The sequence below is a fragment of the Dryobates pubescens genome, chromosome 4, assembly GCF_014839835.1.
Source record: "Dryobates pubescens isolate bDryPub1 chromosome 4, bDryPub1.pri, whole genome shotgun sequence".
Taxonomy (NCBI): Eukaryota; Metazoa; Chordata; class Aves; order Piciformes; family Picidae; genus Dryobates; species Dryobates pubescens.
Genome location: NC_071615.1, coordinates 20,206,981 through 20,228,178, shown reverse-complemented (window position 1 = coordinate 20,228,178; position 21,198 = coordinate 20,206,981). Strand labels below are relative to the sequence as shown.

Below are 21,198 nucleotides of genomic sequence, written 5' to 3'. Positions count from 1 at the left end.
ACAGCCTCTGTGCTCACAGAGCTTGGCTCTGGGTGTGCAAGATAAATTCTTTCCTGACACAAAGGTCTTGTGCCAGTCGCAGGCATGAGGTGAGCCTTCAAGAGGAAGAGAGACAGCATTCTTTCACAAGCTCAACAGTGGTAGCAAACAGCAACTTCAAACAGTGAAATGCTATCTGGGCTGACATAACTGCTATTTATTTACTGTACACTGGTCAAAGTCTGGCTGCCAAACACTTAACCACATCATGTAGTGCCAGCAAGGTCAAGTAGGACCCAAGACTTCATCCTTACAGGTGTTTAAAAAAAACCAGTGAGTTTCCAACTCTCACCCCAACAGCAGGCACCATAACCAAACCCCCTCCCTACCCCAGCACCCACCCCCAGGGCTCTGGGAAGGGCTCTTCCACCAAAGATAAGCAATAAACAACTCTTCCCCCCAAAGTAAACTGTAACACCCCAAAAGAACCCCCAAACCTCCCCACCCTCCCCACCCCCTACACTTGCTGCCAACACTGGAGCACCTACCTCACAAAGGAGTGATGGATTAGATGCAAACACCACCCCCTTGAAAAAAGGCACAGCCCCCCAAAACACATCAAACAGGTCACAGCAATCCTTGCTGGGCCGCTCTCCAAGAGCTATGACTCCAAAAGCTATTGTGACTTCAACCCCAGGAACTACTTAAACTGCTGCTCTTTCCCCCCCAGCCAGTGACAACTGTTCTGTACACAGTTGCACAGGGCCCTGTGCTCCCCATCACTGTCACATTAACTCTAGGGCTGGACACTTCTGTGCAACCAACAGGTCCTGCTCTCAGATCTCAGGCACTTTGTGTCTTACCACTTGTCCAAGGCCCAGAGGTGGGAGGTATGAGGAGCTGTAGCAGAATCCTGACCAGGCCAGAGGTGGTGAGCGAGGTGCCAGGGGTGTAGGTAAGCCCTCTGATGATGAGGGCTTCTGAGTAGAATCCTTCACAGCTGTAGCTAAATTCTTCACTCCTGCTGTGCTCAGGTGAAGCTGCTTCTGCAGGCCTGAGGTGCTGCACAGCACACAGCCTGTGTGTTTCTGCACTGGTCAGCAATGGTCACTTGGCAGGCTGGACGTTGTCACATCTCACCAGTCTCAGAATTTCAAATGCTAAGGAAGCTACAGCAACATCTGCCTGAGAGCTGGGAATTGAAACCAGTGACAGCACCCATTAGACATTCACAGGGGAAACACTGCTTCAGATTCCACACGGGACTTGCCCTGTGCTGGAAAACTAACAAAGAGCCAGGAAGTGCCCTGGATACAGCCCACTTGTGTTGAGCAATGACACAAAATGAGTGATTCTGCAAAGCTGCGACACGCGCTCTCAACTCGCCCCACAGTAGCTGCTGCCTCACTTCCAGCTCAGAGAGCTGAGCTTCTACACGGCATTGCTGCTCAGGGGCTTGCCCACCTCCTGCAGGTTATGGTGTGGCCCTTTGTTTCGTCACTTGAGTGCTTATCATGCTCTTTTTGCCTAATCCTTCTGCAGCCATGGGGTTTTTTTATCTAGCACTGGACCAGAGGTCCTGCCACATCACTGCTAAGCCACAGAAACTTCTTAAAGACTCCCAGCCCTCACCTTGACCTTGGGAAGGGTATTAGTAAGCAGATCAGTCTGCACCTTGCTCAGTTGCTGCTCATGACAAATACCTGCTGCTGCCACACTCCACGCAAGCACAGAACTAGCCAGGACCTCCAGATGATCAGTCCACCCTCTAAGCTGTTAGTTCACAAGGAGCAGCAGTCTCAACCAGAAAATTTACTTGCCTGAAACCACCTTGGCAACTGCTCACTGAAAAAGAAAAGGCTAGAAGCCCACATTTTGTCACGCTGCTTATGATTCAATTCCACAGCACTAAAAGAGCTATAGATGCGGTGCTGAGGGACAAGGTTTGTTGGTGGACTTGGCTGTGCTGGGTTAACAAACAGTTGGACTGACTTAAGCGTCAAGGTATTTTTCACCCCAAGTGACCTTAGGATTCTGCATTTGAAAGTGCAGGTTTGGTTCTATCCAGTTACTAAGCAGAAGGGGTTGGTTGTGTCACTCTTAAAGCTGCCTGTATCTCCGAGATGGAGCTTGGCAACTCGTGGCTGCTCCACAGCAGCAGGAGAGCACTGAAGGCAGCTTGAGCCCAAGCAGTGCCCCTCTTGGCACGTGCCTGCTTGGCTGGTCTCCTTCTGCCACACAGGCAGAGCCAAAGATTAGAAACCTGTTTGTAAAAAATGAGCAAAGCAAAACCACTCCTTGCTCCCTTCAGCCCAGTGACAACACGTGGGTGGAAGGGCCTGAGAGTTTAGGCTACTCAGAGGATGGCTGAGATCCAGGAACTCAGCTGCAGCCCTCTCTAAACCACTTCCAATTCTGCATGAGATACAGAGGCTTCTTAGCTGGGTTCAAGCCCAGGCAGAGGAGAACAAGTTTATTAGGTCATAAGGAATACTCTGGGAAGAATGCCACATGAGGGAATCAGGGGAGACAGCAGAAAATCCATAACCTCCAGAATCAAGGTGGCCATTCAGCTAGAGCTGGTAAAAGCTTGCTAGCCCCAGGCTTCTGCCTGCCTATTGCCAAGCTGCCAGTGAGAGTCCACTACAAGTTTGGTTAGTTCTTGGTGTGCACCTCCTTATGTTCACCGTGTCCCAACATTCCCTCTCCTGCCCACACAGAGTACACTCTGCCCTTAACCTTGAGGAGCCCATTTCCCAAGCACCTCACCCACCAAATCACAAAGAACACCAAGATTAGCTTGGTGCTTCACACACTGATCTAAACCCAGCACAACAGCCCGGGGCAGCAGTGTAAAACATGTGAGGGGCAGAGAACAGCAAATCCTTCATGCTTATTGTCCAGCGGCAATATCTACAGAGGATGAGCTGAGGTTGGCCAACCTGTTAGGACTAGCACCTCAGTTTTGGCAGAGGCAGCCACAGCATTCCCCCAAGAGAGGCCACAGGTACCTTGCACCAAAAGCAGCTCTGCCATTCAGCTGTGTGCTTGAAAGGGATCAGCTTGCCAGGGCACCAAACAATTGCTTCAAAGCAGGGCACAAAGAGTGCTCTGTGCACCCAGCCCACTGCTGAGACCCACTGGCCAGGGCCCAGTTCAAGTCACGGAGTGTTTGGAGTCAAATACTTATAAACCCCAAATCAGCACAGCTGGGGATCAAAGCAGGACAGCACCGTGCCAGGAACACCAGCAAGCTCTGAGGAGAGCAGCGCTGGGAGTGGGGCCAGGGACGGAAACCCGAGCAGCTTATGGTGCAGGGAGGTGATTACAGGAGACCATCGCAGACAAAGGAGGAGACAAAAGTGCTCTCAGCCCTGGAAATTCCTGGGAGCCCGAGGGAACTCACCTGGCAGTCTCGGCCAGGCTCTGGAGCGTTTGGATGAGAGCATCACCATCATTCTTCAGGCTCTCTGAGCACTTCTTGTTTGAAGTTACCTGGAACAAAAAGAAAGAACCGTTATCAAAGGCTTCACAACAAATTCCTCTCTGTCATTTTGGGGGGCTAGGGGAGAGGGAAACAAGTTCTAGCATTGATTACAACTGTAAATGGAATGTGGCTTTAAAGAGAGCCAAGAGAAAGCCCCTCACTGAACAGGGCTGGAGTTCAGGCACAGACCATCTACAACGACTTGGCTCAGTTAATGACTCCTGTTCCAAGTCCCTGTGTGTGTGCAAATTCACACATCACAGCCTGCCAGCCCTGATCCCATCTTCAGTACCAATGCAAATCCAAGCTCTGGGAGAGCTTTCCCACTTCAGGGGGCTTCTCTGAGAGGAGCCAAGTTAAAATGTTAGCACAGTTACAGATGGCATTTCCCAGTCAGTAGGGAAACACCCGCACAGGAATGAATTTCACCTACAGAGCAGGGGACTGAGGGACCAAAGCTTGACACCTTTGTGTGTCAAGTGAATCCTGGTCAGAGCTGGGTTTGCTGCTGGTGTGCTTTACCACACTAATCTCTGGTGACAGGTTTAGTGTTTCCCCAGCCTTAAGCATAAGCAGTGTCAGGACTCAGCTCCAAGCAGCCACACATTTCCTGAGCAGTTAAGCAGGTGAATGGGAAGGTCACAGGGGATGTGACATGGCACTGAGCAACAGACACTGAATGCTTGGCAGCTTGCTGAAGAAGCTCTCATAGCTCCAAAAATCATTGAGAAAAAGGTTTGTGTGTCAGTTCCTGCTTCCAAGGGTAAATAAATCTTGGCTGAAGAGAAAGGAGAGGAGGACCAGGGCAGCTGATTATTTTGATACTGGAGGAGTTAATACTTAAAAGATGATTTTTAATCCAAAACCCTGGCAAGGAGTTTCAAGCTTTAGCATGCCACAGCTGGCCCTGCTTACCCCTGATCAGGCCTCTGGGCAATCTGCCTTCACATCTCCCTCTGAAGTCCCAGAACAGCCACGGGCACAGCTGCCACCCCACCATCATTTGTCAGCAGTGTGCTGCAAGAGCAGCATCACTGCATCCACAATGGCAACATCCTGCAGCTGCAAGGAACAGGAGGAGCTGTCTGGAAGAACCAGAGGTGTAAGCTGTGTGCTGGAAAACCCCACAGATGCTGTTACCCCGGTGCAAATCGTGAGTAAATCCTGATTACAGGTTACTAAACCTTTCCACTGGAGGTTTATATAAATTGTGCGTCAGGAATCCATTCTTCTGCATCTGTCACTTGTTGCACACAGGATGTTTGGTCACCTGGGTCCTGACTGTGGGAATCCCACCACAGCTAAGTAGTAAGGCAGGGAGAAAAGCGCCTTCACCATCAGACGTGGCTTCCTGTTCCTGCAGAGTGCTCATGTCTTTGCCAAACATTTCCTCCATCCCTGCAAACGTTGCGGGTCAGGTTGGATGGGGCTCTGAGCAGCCTGCTCTAGTTGAAGATGTCCCTGCTGACCTCAGGGGGGTTAGAACTAGATGACTTTTAAAGGCCCCTTCCAACCCAAACCATTCTATGATTCTATGAACTTCTGCAGCTCCCCAGCCACTGCCACATGGCTGCCAAGTGTCTCTGCACTTGCCAGATTTGTGCCCCTTGTTTATCTGCACACTTAAAAAGTACCAGAGGTCCTGGGGGGAGGAAGGGCGCCAGGACTGGAGCTTGCTCCATGGAATTACAAAACCAAACAAAGGTCACAGATATCTCTAGTGCTGGTACATCCTAACTCCTGGGTCCTGACATCTGTACAGCCCTCAGAGTCTTTAAGCAAATTAGCCTGTGTTAGACAGAACACCCAAAACACGCTGAGCTGCAAGATCTGCTACCAATCACAACTTTGCCTCCTCACACGCTCTGTCCCGACCTGACACAGCCCCACCGAGCTCTGACTGCCAGCTTGCCTGGGTTGCAGCATGCCTTGTGTTATTATTAAGAACACACTTGTGTGGATACAAAGCATTTGAATGGAGAGGATTACAGTGGATTTATTTGCACAGAAACCCTACTGGACAGAGGGAGAAAGGCCCATGAGATCATCCTCCCCATCTCCTGTTACACCTCACTGCTCAGAGCAGCTTTCAGCCACAGGCAATGGGCTTCTGTACTATCCATCCATGGGAGCTATTCCCCTGTCCAACAGAATGCTTCAAGACCCTTTCAGCAATAAAAGCAGGGCCAAAGGGAGGGAAATGATCAGGGCCTTTAACACCACGAGCAGCCTGCAAACTGATTTAAATGGTGTGAACCACATTGAGTGCACATTCTCTTGAGAGCGTCACCCACCAGCTTCACACCCCCCGAGGGCTGTTGGGTGAGAACAGCCCCAGCCAGCCGGCGGTGCCACCAGCACACACAGAGAACAGGCACAGAGAACACAGGGCTGGATGGATTTACACAAGCACTTGGGGTGTCCCCACCTGCTCTCCATCTCTGGTGTCCAGAAAGCTGCCATCTACCGCCAGTCACCCACACTGTGGGGCCGGGAGAGACCAACACTGCAGGCTGAGGATAGAGCAAGCTGCTGGTGCCCTGCAACCAGCTGCACTGCAGCTGCCCAGGAGTTTTGGGCAGCTCTCCCCTGCCGGTACTGCTCTGAGTGCCAGCACTCCTTTGCCCCTTCCATCAGTCTGTGCAGCAGGTCTGATTGTGCCCTGAGGGATCAGAGGGTCTCTCACCTGCTTGACGTAAAGCTGATGAGAAATGCTGCCTGAATCGCTGGGTACTGCCAGGGCCCAGACTAAACTTTAGCCATGTTTCTAGTTTAAAAATTGTCCCACTTTTGGCTTTGGGTGTTTTGGGTTTTTTTCCACAGACAAAAATAAATCATGACAGGACAGAATCAGAGAATTGTTTAGGTTGGAAAAGACCTCAGGTCCTCTTCTATGAGGACAGACTGAGGGAGTTGGGGCTGTTCAGTCTGGAGAAGAGAAGGCTCCAAGGAGATCTAATTGTGGCCTTCCAGTATCTGAAGGGGGCTACAAGAAAGCTGGGGAGGGACTTTGGAGGGTGTCAGGGAGTGATAGGACTGGGGGGAATGGAGCAAAACTAGAAATGGGTAGATTCACATTGGATGTTAGGAAGAAGTTCTTCCCCGTGAGGGTGGTGAGACACTGGCACAGGTTGCCCAGGGAGGTGGTGGAAGCCTCATGCCTGGAGGTTTTGAAGGCCAGGCTGGATGTGGCTGTGAGCAACCTGCTGTAGTGTGAGGTGTCCCTGCCCATGGCAGGAGGGTTGGAACTGGATGATTCTTGAGGTCCCTTCCAACCCTTATAATTCTATGATTCTAAGTCCAACCGTGAAGCCAGTGCTGCCAGGGCACCACTAAACCATGTCCCTCAGTCTCATATCTACACAGCTTTGAAGTCCCTCCAGGGATGGGGACTCCACCATTTCCCTGGGCAGCCTGTTCCAGGGCTTGACAACCCTTTCTGTGAAGAAATTCCTCCCAGTGTCCAACCTAAACCTCCCATGCACAACTTCAGGCTGTTTCCTCTTGTCCTGTTACCTAGAAGAGACCAACTCCCTCTTTGCTACAACCTTCTTTCCAGTAGTTGTAGAGAGCAAGGTCTCCCCTGAGCCTCCTTTTCTTCAGGCCCCAGCTCCCTCAGCTGCTCCTTAGACTCTTCACCAGCGCCATTGCTTTAATTCAGGTGTGCTCCAGCACTCAGCAAAGCCATCAGTAAACCATGTTTTTCAATGAACTGAAATCACCTGCACCAAAGATTTTAGGAATCAATGTCTCTTTCACTTGGCTTGTTCCCTTTTTCTGCTCCCCAGCAGCACTGTGCCTTTTCCCCACACCAGTTCTAGCTCTCATTCACTTGGACTTTAAACGACTAGCCCGATGGGCTCTGGTAACAATGCTGTTTGCTAGGGCTGGCTACAACACATGTTCAAGGACATCATCAATAGCTATTCCCTTAATTAAAAAGGTAATTAAATCTCATTTAGTGCTACACTTACTGCAATTTAACGAGGATTTCCAAAGTACTTTTCATTATTAAGCCAAGAGCCACTCTGTTCTGTGACAGGAGGAAGGCCATCATATGTCAGGATCAGCATTGCCCAACATTCAGGGTACCTGTTCAGGGATTGTGGTGCTGCTAAAGCTGAGAGCAGGAGAAGACCTAACATAAAACATTGACTGGGAGACTGTCTTCACTAACACACTGAGAGCTCTGGGGGCTCCTGGTCTAAGAGGTTATTTTTGCAATTCACATTTGCAAAAGGCAGGGAAACTTAAAGGACAATTCCTTTTCTTACAGCTGCTCTCACAACCCAGGGCTGCTTTCTCTGATTACTCATAACCCACATCTTCTGAGTTCAATGATCTGGGTAGGAAACAACTCTCTCACCATTTTGAAGGGAAAGAAATTCTGCTTTGTTCAGGTTTCAAGTAAGCCAGAAAACTTGATGTCACTAAATCCTAGAATGGCTCAGGTTGGGACAGATCTCAGAGATCATCTCCTCCAACCTCCCCACCACGGCCAGGGACACCTCTCAACTAGACTCAGCTGCTCAAGGCCTCATCCAGCCTGCCCTTCAACACCCCCAGGGAGGAGGCAGCCACAGCCTCCCTGGGCAGCCTATTCCAGAGTCTCACCATCCTTGTGCTGAAGAATTTCTTCCTAAGCTCCAGTCCAACCCTGCTTTCCCTCAGCTTCAAACCATTCCCCCTTGTTCTGTCTCTAGAAACCCTCACTAAAAGACCCTCAGCAGCTTTCCTGTAGGATCCATTCAGGTATTGGAAGGCAGCTCCAAGGTTCCCCTGGAGAAAAAAAACCTTCCAGTGCTGTGGGCCACTCTACCCCCATCCCAGGGGAGTCACTGGTACTCTCCTCCCAGGCTGTAGGTGCTGAGCTGTTCCCAAACACTGCAGTCATTGTCACTTGGTTTGTCCTTCACAACTCACAATGACCTGGCCAGAAGTATGCAGCCACACCTCCTAAATGAAGAAGGATCAGCAAGAACATGCTGCAAGCAGGGACTCCCTCAGGTGAGCATCTGTGTGACATAAAACTTAGAGATCCTTTGACTGGCATCAAATGTCCTAAGCAGGAACCTTTCTATCAGTACAGATATTCTCCAAGCACATTAATGAAGCTGGCAGTGCCCAGAGGAGGGGTGACAAATGTGCTTCCTGTCCCATGAATGGTCAAACTTAGACAGTGACACAGCCCTGCCTTTGCCTAACGAAGGGCCAGACCCAGTGCAGCATTCAGAGTTCCCACCATGGCACAGCGTGGGAGGCAAGAGGCAGTGTGGCTCTCCAGGATGGAGAAGCACAAACTCCCACTCCCAGGAGAACACTCCAGCTATTAGAATGCATTTTATATCCAAGCCAGGAAGTTTGTTTTGGGGGTTTCAATATAAAATCAAACCAACTAAAACCAGCAACAAAACCCTCAGCCATCTGCAGCGGGCTTTGGTGAGGTGTTTAATCTGACAGTTGCTAGACAAGCTCTCAGCAGCTATGTGGGACCAGGCCCTTCCAATCACTTAAAGGCAATCACAGAATCCCAGAATGCTAGGGGTTGGAGGGACCTCCACAGATCATCCAGCCCAACCCCCATCAGTTTACAGGTTGTATAATGAAAACTGAAGGTAGCTCTTGCCAGACTATGTGAGTGTAGCAGAAGAACACCTGAGGCCAGTGTGCTCACAGAGACACTGCACTTGGGTGGCCAGGAGTTATTTGTGCTCTCCATGATGTATGAGAGCTCACTGAAAAAGGGTCAGAACCTTCCAGGCCTTCCCCCTGTCCCCATCAGGGCACACTTCCCTACTGCTCCTCTCTCCACACTATCACAGTACCACAGTACATTAGAAGTTGGAAGGGACCTCAAGAGATTGTCGAGTCCAACCCCCCCTGCCAAAGCAGGATCACGCATGGTTCAGCTGCAGAGACACACAGGAGCTGTGTGTGGGAAGAGCAAAGCAAGTCAGGCAAGTTGTATTTCTGTTACTAACTGCCAGCTCATTTGAGCAGGCCTGAGCAATGCTGCTGGACCATAAAACCGAGAAAGTTACAGCAGCAGGAGTGTCCCAGGTGTGCTTTGGCAAGCACACTGCAGCCAGCCATTGCAGGCACCATTACAAAGGCTTCGTGGCCTTCAGATCCTGCAAATACACGTGGAAACAAGCAGGGATCTGTGACAAACCCCCTGCACCTGACAGCTTAGCTCTGATTTTAGAGTTCAAAAATCTCTCTCTTTTTTTTGGCCTTTCCCCCCCCTCCTCTTTGTGGAAAACATTTCTTTCTTCACTGAAGCCAGCAGCAAACTCCTTTTAATTCTGATAAGGCCAAGATTTCATTCAAGGTGGTTTGTTTTCTCCTCTCATTTGTATGTGTGGGCAGGTTTACTCCAAGTTCAAAGGCACTTCCATGGGTCCCAGCTTCCCAGCAGTCTGCAAGGCACCGTCTCAAGGACCATTCACAGAAAGTCAAGGACTGACTCCCACACCATACACAATGCTTGAGTGATTTTATACATTGCTTGACACCATCCACTATGAGGCCATACTCCAAAGACACTCCCTGTGCTTGTTGTGGAGCTGTAAAACCACCTGCTGGAAGGTGCACTGTCCAAGCATTGAGCTGATTGCTCAGTGGAAAACCTCTCTCTGTCTTGTTTGATTTTCTTATGCATTGTGTATTGCAAGCAGTGCTCTCAGCTGGCTCTCAGGAAACACAAGTTGTCTTTACAGCACAGAAAATAGCCATGACTGCAGTTCCCATTCTCTCTGACTAGTGGTTTGAAAATATTTGACTATCAAGAACAGTGTGGCCAGCAGGAGCAGGGAAGTCATTCTGCCCCTGGACTCAGCACTGGTTAGGCCACACCTTGAGTCCTGTGTCCAGTTCTGGGCCCCTCAGTTTAGGAAAGATGTTGAGATGCTGGAAGGTGTCCAGAGAAGGGCAATGAGGCTGGGGAGAGGTCTGGAGCACAGCCCTGTGAGGAGAGGCTGAGGGAGCTGGGGTTGCTTAGCCTGGAGAAGAGGAGTCTCAGGGGAGACCTTCTTGCTGTCTACAACTACCTGAAGTGAGGCTGTAGCCAGGTGGGGGTTGGTCTCTTCTCCCAGGCAAGCAGCACCAGAACAAGAGGACAGAGTCTCAAGCTGTGCAGGGGGAAGTTTAGGCTTGATCTTAGAAAGAAGCTCTTCACAGAAAGAGATTGCCCATGGAATGTGGTGGGGTCGATGTCCCTGGAGGTGTTTAAGAAAAGCCTGGATGAGGCACTTAGTGCCACGGTCTGACTGATTACTTAGGGTTGGGTGATTGTTTGGACTCGATCTTGGAGGTCTCTTCCAATCTGGGTGATTCTGTGGCTCTGTGACTCAACAGCACTGAGGAGTGCAGTCTCTTCACATCCAACTCACCACAGCTCCATTAGCAACAGCAAATGGCAGTCCCGCCAAGGCCTCTCAAAGGTCTTTCCAGAGACTTCCACAGAGCGCTGTGGTGTCAACAAGCCATGCCTGGCCAGAAGCCAGCCCAGCATCCATGTGACATCAAAAATAAACACTGGTCACCCTGTTCCTGGTGATCTCACCGGCACACACTGGCTCATCCATCAGCTACATGCCAAGGACTCCTGAGCTACCACCTCAGACAAGGGTCACTGTGCAAACAACGATCCCAGCTGGTCTCAAATATCTGCTTTAGCAAAACAGAGCCCCAGACTGAGCTTACACAAACCTTGCAGACCCCTCAGATCTCACAGCTCCCAGGCAGCTGCCCTTCCCCACCTTGATGGATCTGCTAAGAACACCTCATGTCCTCAGCACACATCACCTTGATGGTCTGTTATGACTTCTCCCTCACAAAAGGAACAGGGAAATTCACTGGAAGAGTTTTTCCTGGGCTGCATCCAAAGCATTGTTGCCAGCAGATCCAGAGAGGTAATTCTATCATTTTGCTCTGCTCTGGTGAGACCTCACCTGGAGTGCTGTGTGCACCTCTGGAGCCCTCAATACAGGAAGGACATGGACCTGATGGAGAGGGTCCAGAGGAGGGCCACAAAAATGATCAGGGGGTTGGAGCACCTCTACTATGAGGATAGGCTGAGGGAGCTGGGGGTGTTCAGCCTGGAGAAGAGGAGGCTCCAGGAAGACCTAATAGCAGCCTGCCAGTACCTGAAGGGGGCTATGAGAAGGATGGGAAGAGACTGACTGAAAAAGCCTGCAGTGACAGGACCAGGGGTAAGGACTTCAAACTAGAGAAGAGCAGATTCAAGTTGGATATCAGGAACAAGTTCTTCACTATGAGGGTGGTGGAACACTGGAACAGGTTGTTCAGGGAGGTGGTTGAGAACCCAGCCCTGGAGATATTCAAGGTGAGGCTCGACGAGGCCCTGGGCAACCTGATCTAGTTGGGGATGTCCCTGCTGACTGTGTGGGGGTTGGACTGGATGACCTTTGGGGGTCCCTTCCAGCCTGGACTATTCTATGATTCATTAACCCAGCAGGACCAACTGAGTCTCAGATCCAATGTTTATGTTCCTATTATTGAGTCTCAGATCAAAAGAACCCATACAAACACTTAGGAACACACACTGAAACAAGGTACAGATTCTCTGCATATCCAGATTTCCCCTCAAGTTCATCATTCTCTAGATCTTATACACCAATGTCCTTCACAGCCTCTTTTTCTTCATCAGCTTTTCTCCTGAAAGAGCTTCTGACAAGTACCTCCCAACCCTCTTAAATGTTGATTCCTGTAACTCATTTTTTCCAGTGCTGCTGTCTTTTTATAGTCTAATAACTCAGCTCCTGAAAAGGATCCCTGAATTTCAGCACCTGCCATGCCTTATCAGCTCCCCATAAAATCACAGAACAGCCTGACTGCTGGGGTTGCAGCCAGCTTTCACTGATCTGCCCCACGGGTTGGGGCTGGCTGCCTTCTCAGGTGTATCTTCCTGCCATGATCACCTAGCAGAGCTGAGCCTGGATCTGTCACTGACCTGTTTAGTGCTAGGACAATTCAGATAATTTCAGATATTTACACATTTATAAGGGTGAGAATCATAGAATCGTAAGGGTTGGAAGGGGCCTCAAGGATCATCCAGTTCCAACCCCCTTGCCATGGGCAGGGACACCTCACACTACAGCAGGTTGCTCACAGCCACATCCGGCCTGGCCTTCAAAACCTCCAGGCATGAGGCTTCCACCACCTCCCTGGGCAACCTGTGCCAGTGTCTCACCACCCTCATGGGGAAGAACTTCTTCCTAGCATCCAATGTGAATCTACCCATTTCTAGTTCTGTTCCATTCCCCCCAGTCCTATCACTCCCTGACACCCTCCAAAGTCCCTCCCCAGCTTTTTTGTAGCCCCCTTGAGATACTGGAAGGCCACAATAAGGCCTCCTTGGAGCCTTCTCTCCGGACTGAATAGCCCTAACTCCCTCAGTCTGTCCTCATGGAAGAGGAGCTCCAGCCCTCTGCTCATCCTCCTGGCCCTTCTCTGGACATGTTCCAGCATGTCCAAATCTTTTAATAATGGCTCCAGAACTGGACACAGTGCTCCAAGTGTGGTCTAACCAGAGAGGAGCAGAGGGGGAGAATCACCTCCCTGGCCCTGCTGGCTATGCTTCCCTTGATGCAGCCCAGGCTCTGGTTGGCTTTCTGGGCTGCAAGTGCACACTGGTGGCTTATGTTGAGCTTCTCATCCACCAGCACCCCCAGGTCCTTTTCTTCAGGGCTGCTCTCAAGCCAGTCCCTGCCCAGCCCATATTGGTGCTTGGGATTGCCCTGACGCAGATGCAGGACCCTGCACTTGGTCTTGTTGAACCTCATGAGGTTGGCTTGTGCCCACCTCTCCAGCCTGTCAAGGTCCCTCTGGATGGATCCCTTCCCTCCAGCTGTCTGCTGCACCACACAGCTTGGTGTCATCAGCAAACCTGCTGAGGGTGCACTCAATGGCACTGTCCATGTCACCAACAAAGATGTTAAACAGGACTGGTCCCAGTGCTGATCCCTCAGGGATTCCACTTGTCACTGGCCTCCACTGGGACATGGACCCATTGACAGCCACTCTTTGGGTGCAGCCATCAAGAATCATTACTGCAGATCACTCCTCACTATTTGGGAAACCAGTGACACCCGTAACACACTGAAAGGCACAGAGCTTTAAGCAGCAATTAACTCTACAGGAAAAGCATGCAAGCAACCCAGGAATAGGGTTCAGCAGCCAGGCTGCTCAGGTGAACTGGCCAAGCCCCTAGGAATTGCCAAGAGGTTGCAGCCTGAAGAATTTGCAGCCTCCAAAGAATAACACCTTCAACTTGACAGGGCCCTGTCCTGCTTTGAAATGCTCCTCACAAAGCCTACTACACCATGAAAAAGGCAGAGTGATGTCCAAGAGAGAGGCTGTCAAAGTTGTCCTCACACAGGTCTATCACTGCAACCCAAGCCTGATCTAGCATCCCTACCTTCCCCTGAGCAGCAGAACCATTATATGGCATTGATTAACTGCCATAGAGGGTGAAACAAGACCGTAAAATCTCCTGCTCACACTGGTTGTAATCTGGGCTTCAACACAGGACTCCAACAACCAGTCTACTCTACTGTGTTAGATTTACCATGTCAGCAAAAGCAGGAGTATGGGAAATTAAGAACTAACTCAGACTATGAAAAATACAAAGCTAAGGAATCAAGAGTACCAAAAGCATGTTAGAAAGTCACAGTGAAGTCTGGTTTGGAGTGAAATATGAAAGCATTAAAAATTAGCTCCTCTGTAGCCCCCTCTAGACTTGGTTTCTATGGACACATAAAACTTGGGCATAGAACCCTTGAGGTTTTCCTGAACTACTAAAGACCGATATGCAAAAAAAAGAAAGCTCTGAGGTTTTTCTTATTAGGGGGAAAAAGCATCACAATATTTATGCTGTATGTAAAAGCAACTAAGGATGTAAACAAGGGAGCAGGGACACAAGTCCATAACCCCCCAGTTTCTGAGGAAAATGCTGCCTCATGGAACAGCTCCATTTCCATAAAGTGGTAAAAACTGCCATTAAAACCAATGGGCTTCTGCAGTCACTGCTTGCTTACTGTCATGAGACAGATGGCTCTGGCCACCTGGCAGAGAGCAAACAGCCACTGAGCCAGGTCCTTGCTGACCTCAGAGAAAATCATTTTGGTCTCTTCACACTTCCCCCCCCCCCACAACTAGCCCAATTGCATTTAAGTATCTCCCTGGCAGCTAGTAAGTCATCCACGTGCAATTACTGAGAGGAGGTCAAAAGGAAGTAACAGTGATGAGCCCAGCAGCTGACGCAGCCTGGCAATCTCTGCAGCATTGCACTGTGTAAAATTACAGTGCACTGCAACACCAAACGAGAGCAGCCACCCTCTGTGCCCACAGAAACAACCATCAGGCCTCCACAACGAGAGCAACAGCCACAGCCACTGCCAGCCACGCTGGCCTCCAGTGCTGGATTCAATAAACAGGCTGCAGGTTTCAGAGCTGCCATGTCTCTGAACAGCCCAGAGCCAAACACCTGCCCCTGTGAAAGCAGAGTGTGCTTCTCATGGCTGAGCATGGCAGCAGTGCTCTGCAGACAGCTCTTGCATCTATTCAGAATGTTACCCAGCACCCAAACATCAGCACAGTGCTCCTCGCTGGAGAGCATCTCATGCTCCAAGCAAGGGGCAAGCAAGCAAGGGGGGCTGGAACACCTCTGCTATGAGGACAGGCTGAGGGAGCTGGGGCCGTTCAGTCTGGAGAGGAGAAGGCTCCAGGGAGACCTAACAGCAGCCTGCCAGTATCTAAAGGGGGCTACAAGAGAGCTGCAGAGGGACTGTTTGCAAAGGCCTGCAGGGACAGGACAAGGGGCAACGGCTTGGAACAAGAGCAGAGCAGATTCAGATTCATGTGAGGAATAGTTCTGCACCATGAGGGTGCTGGAACACTGCAACAGGTTGCCCAGGGAGGTAGTTGAGGCCTCATTCTCAGAGATACTCAATGTGAAGCTCGACAAAGCTCTGAGCAACCTGGTCTAGTGGAGGATGTCCCTGCTGACTGCAGGGGGGTTGAACTGGATGACCTTTGGAGGTCCTTCCACCCCAAACCATTCTATGATTCTAAGTAAACTTCCCCCAGGGAGGTGAGTCCACATATGGGCAGGTCCCATATTTTATTCTCTCTCCCCACTCCCTAACCCAAACAGCGTCATTAACAAGCAGTCACTGTAGATTGACTGAATAATGCTGGTTGTGAAAGCAACCACGAACCAAAACATCATCCCAGATGTGCACTTAACACAGGCACATGCACTTCCAGACCTGGACTGCTGCTTCCAAACAAACTCAGATTGAACACAGATTGATCAGTCTGCTAGGCCAAGGTGTAAGCAGGCATTCACAGTTGCTTCAGTTGCACCTCACACTGGGGAGGACCACAATGACTCCATGGTTTGTGTTTTGTCATGCAGTTGTCTGGACTCTGCATGCTTCACTGTAAGAGCCCTGCTGTTCTAGTGACATCAAGAATCCAGTGATTTGATGATTTCACATCCATCTTCCTCTCCCTACCTCAATTCACACACTTGGCTGACTTAACCATGATTTCATCAGTGACTGGCAGGAACAGGTTCCTGAGTAGCTTTCCTCTACTTCTTATCAATTCATGGAGTTCCAGCTCCTGGCAGCCTGTGCATAAGAACCTCCTACAGCTGTCCTCACCATCACACCATTTCTCTGTTCATGACATCCCAAAATACAGATGAATAGAAACTCTGTGGAGTTTCTTCTCTGCAACTGCACAAATAGAGGGGTTCTAAGGTGAGGTTAAATGATGTACAGCAGAGCCTGGCAAAGAAAATAAATCACCTCTCCCGCCCCCCCTCCAGTGCTGTACACTCACCTTCAGCTGCCACTTCCAACAGATGCAAGAAGTGCTCTTATACTAGGGAGCAATAAGCTCAAGCTCTTCAACCTGGCAGTCTTCTATCAACAATGAAAGGAGAAGACACAAAGTCTGTGAGTCCCGCACAGAGTCACCGGTTAGTGACACCAGTTGCAGTGCACTGCTTCGCTGGTAACAAAAGGAGTCAGGAAAGACTGAGGCTCATTTCATTTAAGGAGAAACTCAAGCAGCTGGTAACTCATCCCTGACAGGACAAGGAGGAGGACAACTTGTGACAACTCTGCATAATGCTTGAGAGCAGCTGGAGGGAGGGGAACGAGACTAGCTGTGGTGGGGACAGCAAAGGCAAGGCTGGCCTAAGCAGCCCCTCAGCTCTGATCACCAAAGAGGGACACAGGGATGCCATCCACAAGGGTGCCATCCAGACAGGCTTGAGAGGGGGGCCAATGTCATCCTCATGAAGTACAACAAAGCCAAGTGCAAGGTCCTGCACCTGGGTCAGGGGAATCCCAAGGGCAAATACAGGCTGGGTGGAGAATGGACAAAGAGCAGTCCTGAGGAGAATTTTGGATTGCTGGCTGTTGAGAAGCTCAGTATGAGCCACCAATGTGAACTTGCAGCCCAGAAAGCCAACCGTACCCTGGGCTGCATCAAAAGCAGCACGGCCAGTAGTAGTTTGAGGGAGGGGATTCTGCCCCTCTGCACCGCTCTCATGAGATCCCATCTGGATTACCATGTCCTGGATTACTGTGTCCCAACACAAGGAGGTCATGGAACTGTTAGAGTGGGTCCAGGGGAGGGCCACAAAGATGATCAGAGGGCTGGAGCACCTCTCCTACAAAGACAGGCTGAGAGAGTTGGGGCTCTTCAGCCTGGAGAAGGCAACAGGAAGACCTTAGAGCAGGCTTCCAGTGTTTGAAGGGGGCAACAGGAGAGATGGAGAGGGACTTTTTACAAAGGTATGTGGAGACAGGATGGAGGTAATGGCTTCAAACTGGAAGAAGCTCAATTTAGATGAGACATTAGGGAGAAATTCTTCCCTGTGAGGGTGGTGAGGTGCTGGAACAGGTTGTCCAGAGAAGCTGTGGAGGCTCCAAGCCTGGAAGTATTCAAAGCCAGGGTGGATAGGGCCTTAAGCAAACTGGTCTAGTAGGTGTCCCTGTCCACAACAGGGTGGTTGGAACTAGGTGATCTTTAAGGTCCCTTCCAACCCAAACCATTCCATGAAAAGGGCAGGAAGGAACACATCACAGTGTCAAGAACTAAATGTAGATGTTAGAAGATATCTGCTTAAACTGTTCATCCTCTCCATGTAGAAGGCTGTGCCTGTAACCAGGGACACTCCAATTCACCTTCTCCATTGCACAGTTAAATTTCAGCTACATTGAAGTCTAACAATGAAGTGAAGAGTCACAAGTACTGGAGTTAAAGCAATTTAAGGAATTATCAAGCACTTCACTGGAATGTGAACTCTCTAGATGTGCACCCTCTAAATGGCAACGTTAAGTGGGCTGGCTTGAACCACCACCGGTAGTGATTCATGCTAACCTGTGGAAGACCAGGGTGCTCATACCACCGGCTGTTTTACCTCAGCCAAGGCAGCACTAATTTCCAACAGCCCTCTCAATTCCTTTGCACTGATGGCATCATGAGAGGTGTCCTTATTTCAAAAGCTGGCTACACGTTAAAATCCCAAGGAAAAAAAAATACTACCAAAAGAGGAAAGATGTTAGCACAGTTCTCTGGAATCCTTGTTTTATAACTAATCTCAACTTGAATATGTATTATGTCACAATTAGCTATGTTATCCAAAGGAGTTCTGTTAGGTTTAGTTGCCCTGGTTTAAAAACACCCACACACTACCCCAACTGTCTGTCCTCAAAGCAGCAAGAGGAGAATAAGATCCCTGTTTACATCTCACTTGCTCTGATTTAGGACATGTCCTACTAGCTTGAACAGCTGATGAAGGTGGGTTGAAATAGGGTCTCCAGTTCTGCTGGGTGGGGGACAGCAGAGAGGCAGGACAGTGAAGCAGAGGTGGCCTTGGATCAGGAAAGGCAGACAGCATCTCATGACTTTAAGCATGAGCTCATCGACTTCTGTCATCAAAAGGTGGAGATAAAGAGGTGCAAAGGTGAAGAGATAAAACTCTCAACAAAGAATTAAGTCCACAACAAAGGGAGAGCCTGTCCTTCTGTAAACACTGAAGCTGCTGAATTTCCACAGAAGAAAGCTTTTCCTAAAGGAAGCAAACAGTTGAATTGGGATGGGAGAACATGCTCTGGAAGACAAACCAACTCTTTGTAGCTCTGCAAAACAGCAGAGATCGACCTTTGCATCCTCATTTTGATGCTTATCTTGAGCAAACAGCCTAGAAGTCAATGTCTACTGAGAAAAAATTAGGGAAGTGACTTTTCTCTAAAAGTGCAGAGCAACTCCTAGGGAAAATGTTACTAACTGTGAGGCCAGCTGGTGGCTGAATGTTAACCAGCTCTGTGATGCAAAGTTTGTTTGGACAGATGCTTGCTGGGGCAAGTTAAAGTTCAGGCTTGAACTGCACCATTCATTCTGTCAGGGAGGAAGTGATCCTGGTTGCTTTGGCCATCTCAGAACAAGCTCCACCTTAGCACTAGCACAAGAACAAATGCTTTCTGATTTTTACACGCTGCTATTTGCTTTTCTCTTGTGGGTGAATTCAATGCTAAGATGAAAGGCAATCATATCAAAACAGCTACCAACGACCCAGCAGACTGAGGAGGTTCTCCTCCCCCTCTACCCTGCCCTAGTGAGGCCACACCTGGAACACTGCATCCAGTTTTGGGCTCCCCAGTTCAAGAGGGACAGGGATCTACTACAGAGAGTCCAACACAGGGCTACAAAGATGATTAAAGGACTGGAGCACTGCTCTATGAGGAGAGGCTGAGAGACCTGAGGCTGATTAGTCTGGAAGAGACTGAGAGGGGATTTAATAAATGTTTATAAATATCTGAGGGCTGGAGTCAAGACGGGGGGGAACAGGCTCTGCTCAGCTGCATCCTGGGACAGGACAAGGGGCAATGGATAGAAACTACAGCACAGGAGGTTCCACCTCAACACGAGGAGGAACTTCTCTGTGAGGACACCAGAGCACTGGAACAGGCTCCCCAGAGAGGTGGTGGAGTCTCCTTCTATGGAGACTTTCCAGCCCCATCTGGATGTGTTCCCATGTGACCTGTGCTGGATTGTATGGTCCTGCTCTGGCAGGGGGGTTGGATTCGAAGATCTCTGGAGGTCCCTTCCAACCCCTAACATCCTGTGAGCCTGTGAACCCAGCTGCCAGCTATGATCCAATTGGCATCTGAACTGAGTATTTTGGGGTATTTTTTTCCTGTCATTTTTGTTTTGACTATGGGGGGAGGGAAATTATAAAGTACTATTATCAGATGGTGATGTTCATAATAAATATGCACAAATAAAGCATTTTTAACTTAGTGGAGCAGTTTGTTTTCTCTTAGAGGTTTCAGGTAAAAGCTCCTCGGTGTTTTTTGCTGATGTGCTGCTAATGACATCATTGTTTTCCATTGGCTGTTGCACAACTGCCATGAACAAGGTGTGCCTGCAAATGAGATGTTGCAGCCCATACACTTAACCTGATTAGGTCAATAATTCAAATATTAACACAGCCACAGAAATGAGAGCAGATGGATCCTTGTTAAAAAAAAAGAAGTCATTATATGCCGTGTTCTTTTAAAGCCACGGGACTTCATGCTGCTGCATGCAGACTGAGCAGCTGGATGCCTGCCACAAGATCCTGCCTTTTGCTCCTGTCCCCAGCGTGGCTGTCAGTCTGTCCTCTAAGGCAAGGTAACTGAGTCACAGTGCAAACTTAATCACGTCAAAGCACAAAGCCGATGCAGTGATCTCATTACTGTTCCAGGAAAAAGGAATCAACTCAATTCCTATTGACCCCAGCAATTCCAGCTTGCAACAAAGACCTACCCTGACCACACAACAGAGAGAACAAGTAGCAGGAGCAGCACCCTAGTAAAGACATTATTAATGTAGTAAGACAGAGACACTGGGACTTTTAAACAAGCCTCAGTGCTTTGTCAGAGGTGTTTTGGATTTCCTAGATTTTAAGTTTAATAGCCAAATCTGTGATCCTTTTGTGTAAGGGGAAGGCACCTGGAAGTTACCTTTATGTCAGGTGAAAAAAATACATTAAAGAAGAGATTTACTGCACTATTTCAAGCACGCAACTCAATCCAAATTGGCCAAGGACCTTCATTTTCAACCTCTTCACTCTTTTAATATCTTATTTGGACTGCTTTTGTAGTATCAGACATGCAGAAACAAAACCTAAAATGACTAAATCTGACTTAAAAAGAATACCTGTTTGATCAAAGCCTCTGGCTCACCTGGGCTGGGTTGGGGTGTTTTGTTTTGGGTTTTTTTTGCTTGGTGGGTTTGGGGGATTTGGTTTTTGGGTGGGTTTTTTTTGACAACTAACCAGCAGGAAAAGTCTTATCTTCTACGAGTTGCACTTAAAACTGATTGCTCATAAAGATTTGAAGAATGATTCAGATTATCATTCTAAAACAGCACCCAGGGGAACTGGGTGGATCAAGGGATTGGTAATGAGATATTGAGTCTTTCACATCTAAACTGCTGATTTAAATTCAATCCAAGACAAAGATCCCCCAGCTGGTGGACATCTGATGATCTGTAAGAAATGAGGTGATGTTCTCCCTCTATTCTTAGCAGATACATGCTTTAAGAGCACTGAACTGCCAGCAGAATTGGCACTCCTTGCAGTGAAACCAAGGGAGAAATGGACAATGAAACAATTTAGCTTTTATCCCTCAATGCAGAAATAT

At 49.2% G+C, this 21,198-nt stretch overlaps 1 protein-coding gene across 1 annotated transcript in view; it reads right to left on the bottom strand.

Moving 5' to 3' along the window:
• Window positions 1-501: 501 nt before the first annotated feature.
• Window positions 502-21,198, bottom strand: part of ULK4 (unc-51 like kinase 4) — a 149,035-nt gene continuing 128,338 nt past the window's right edge. The window contains exons 35-36 of the mRNA XM_054160896.1: window positions 3,386-3,474; window positions 502-1,171 (exon numbers count right to left, since the gene is read on the bottom strand). Coding sequence (XP_054016871.1) covers window positions 1,087-1,171; window positions 3,386-3,474 — 174 coding nt within the window. The 3' untranslated portion in view covers window positions 502-1,086. The remainder of the gene's footprint in view (window positions 1,172-3,385; window positions 3,475-21,198) is intronic.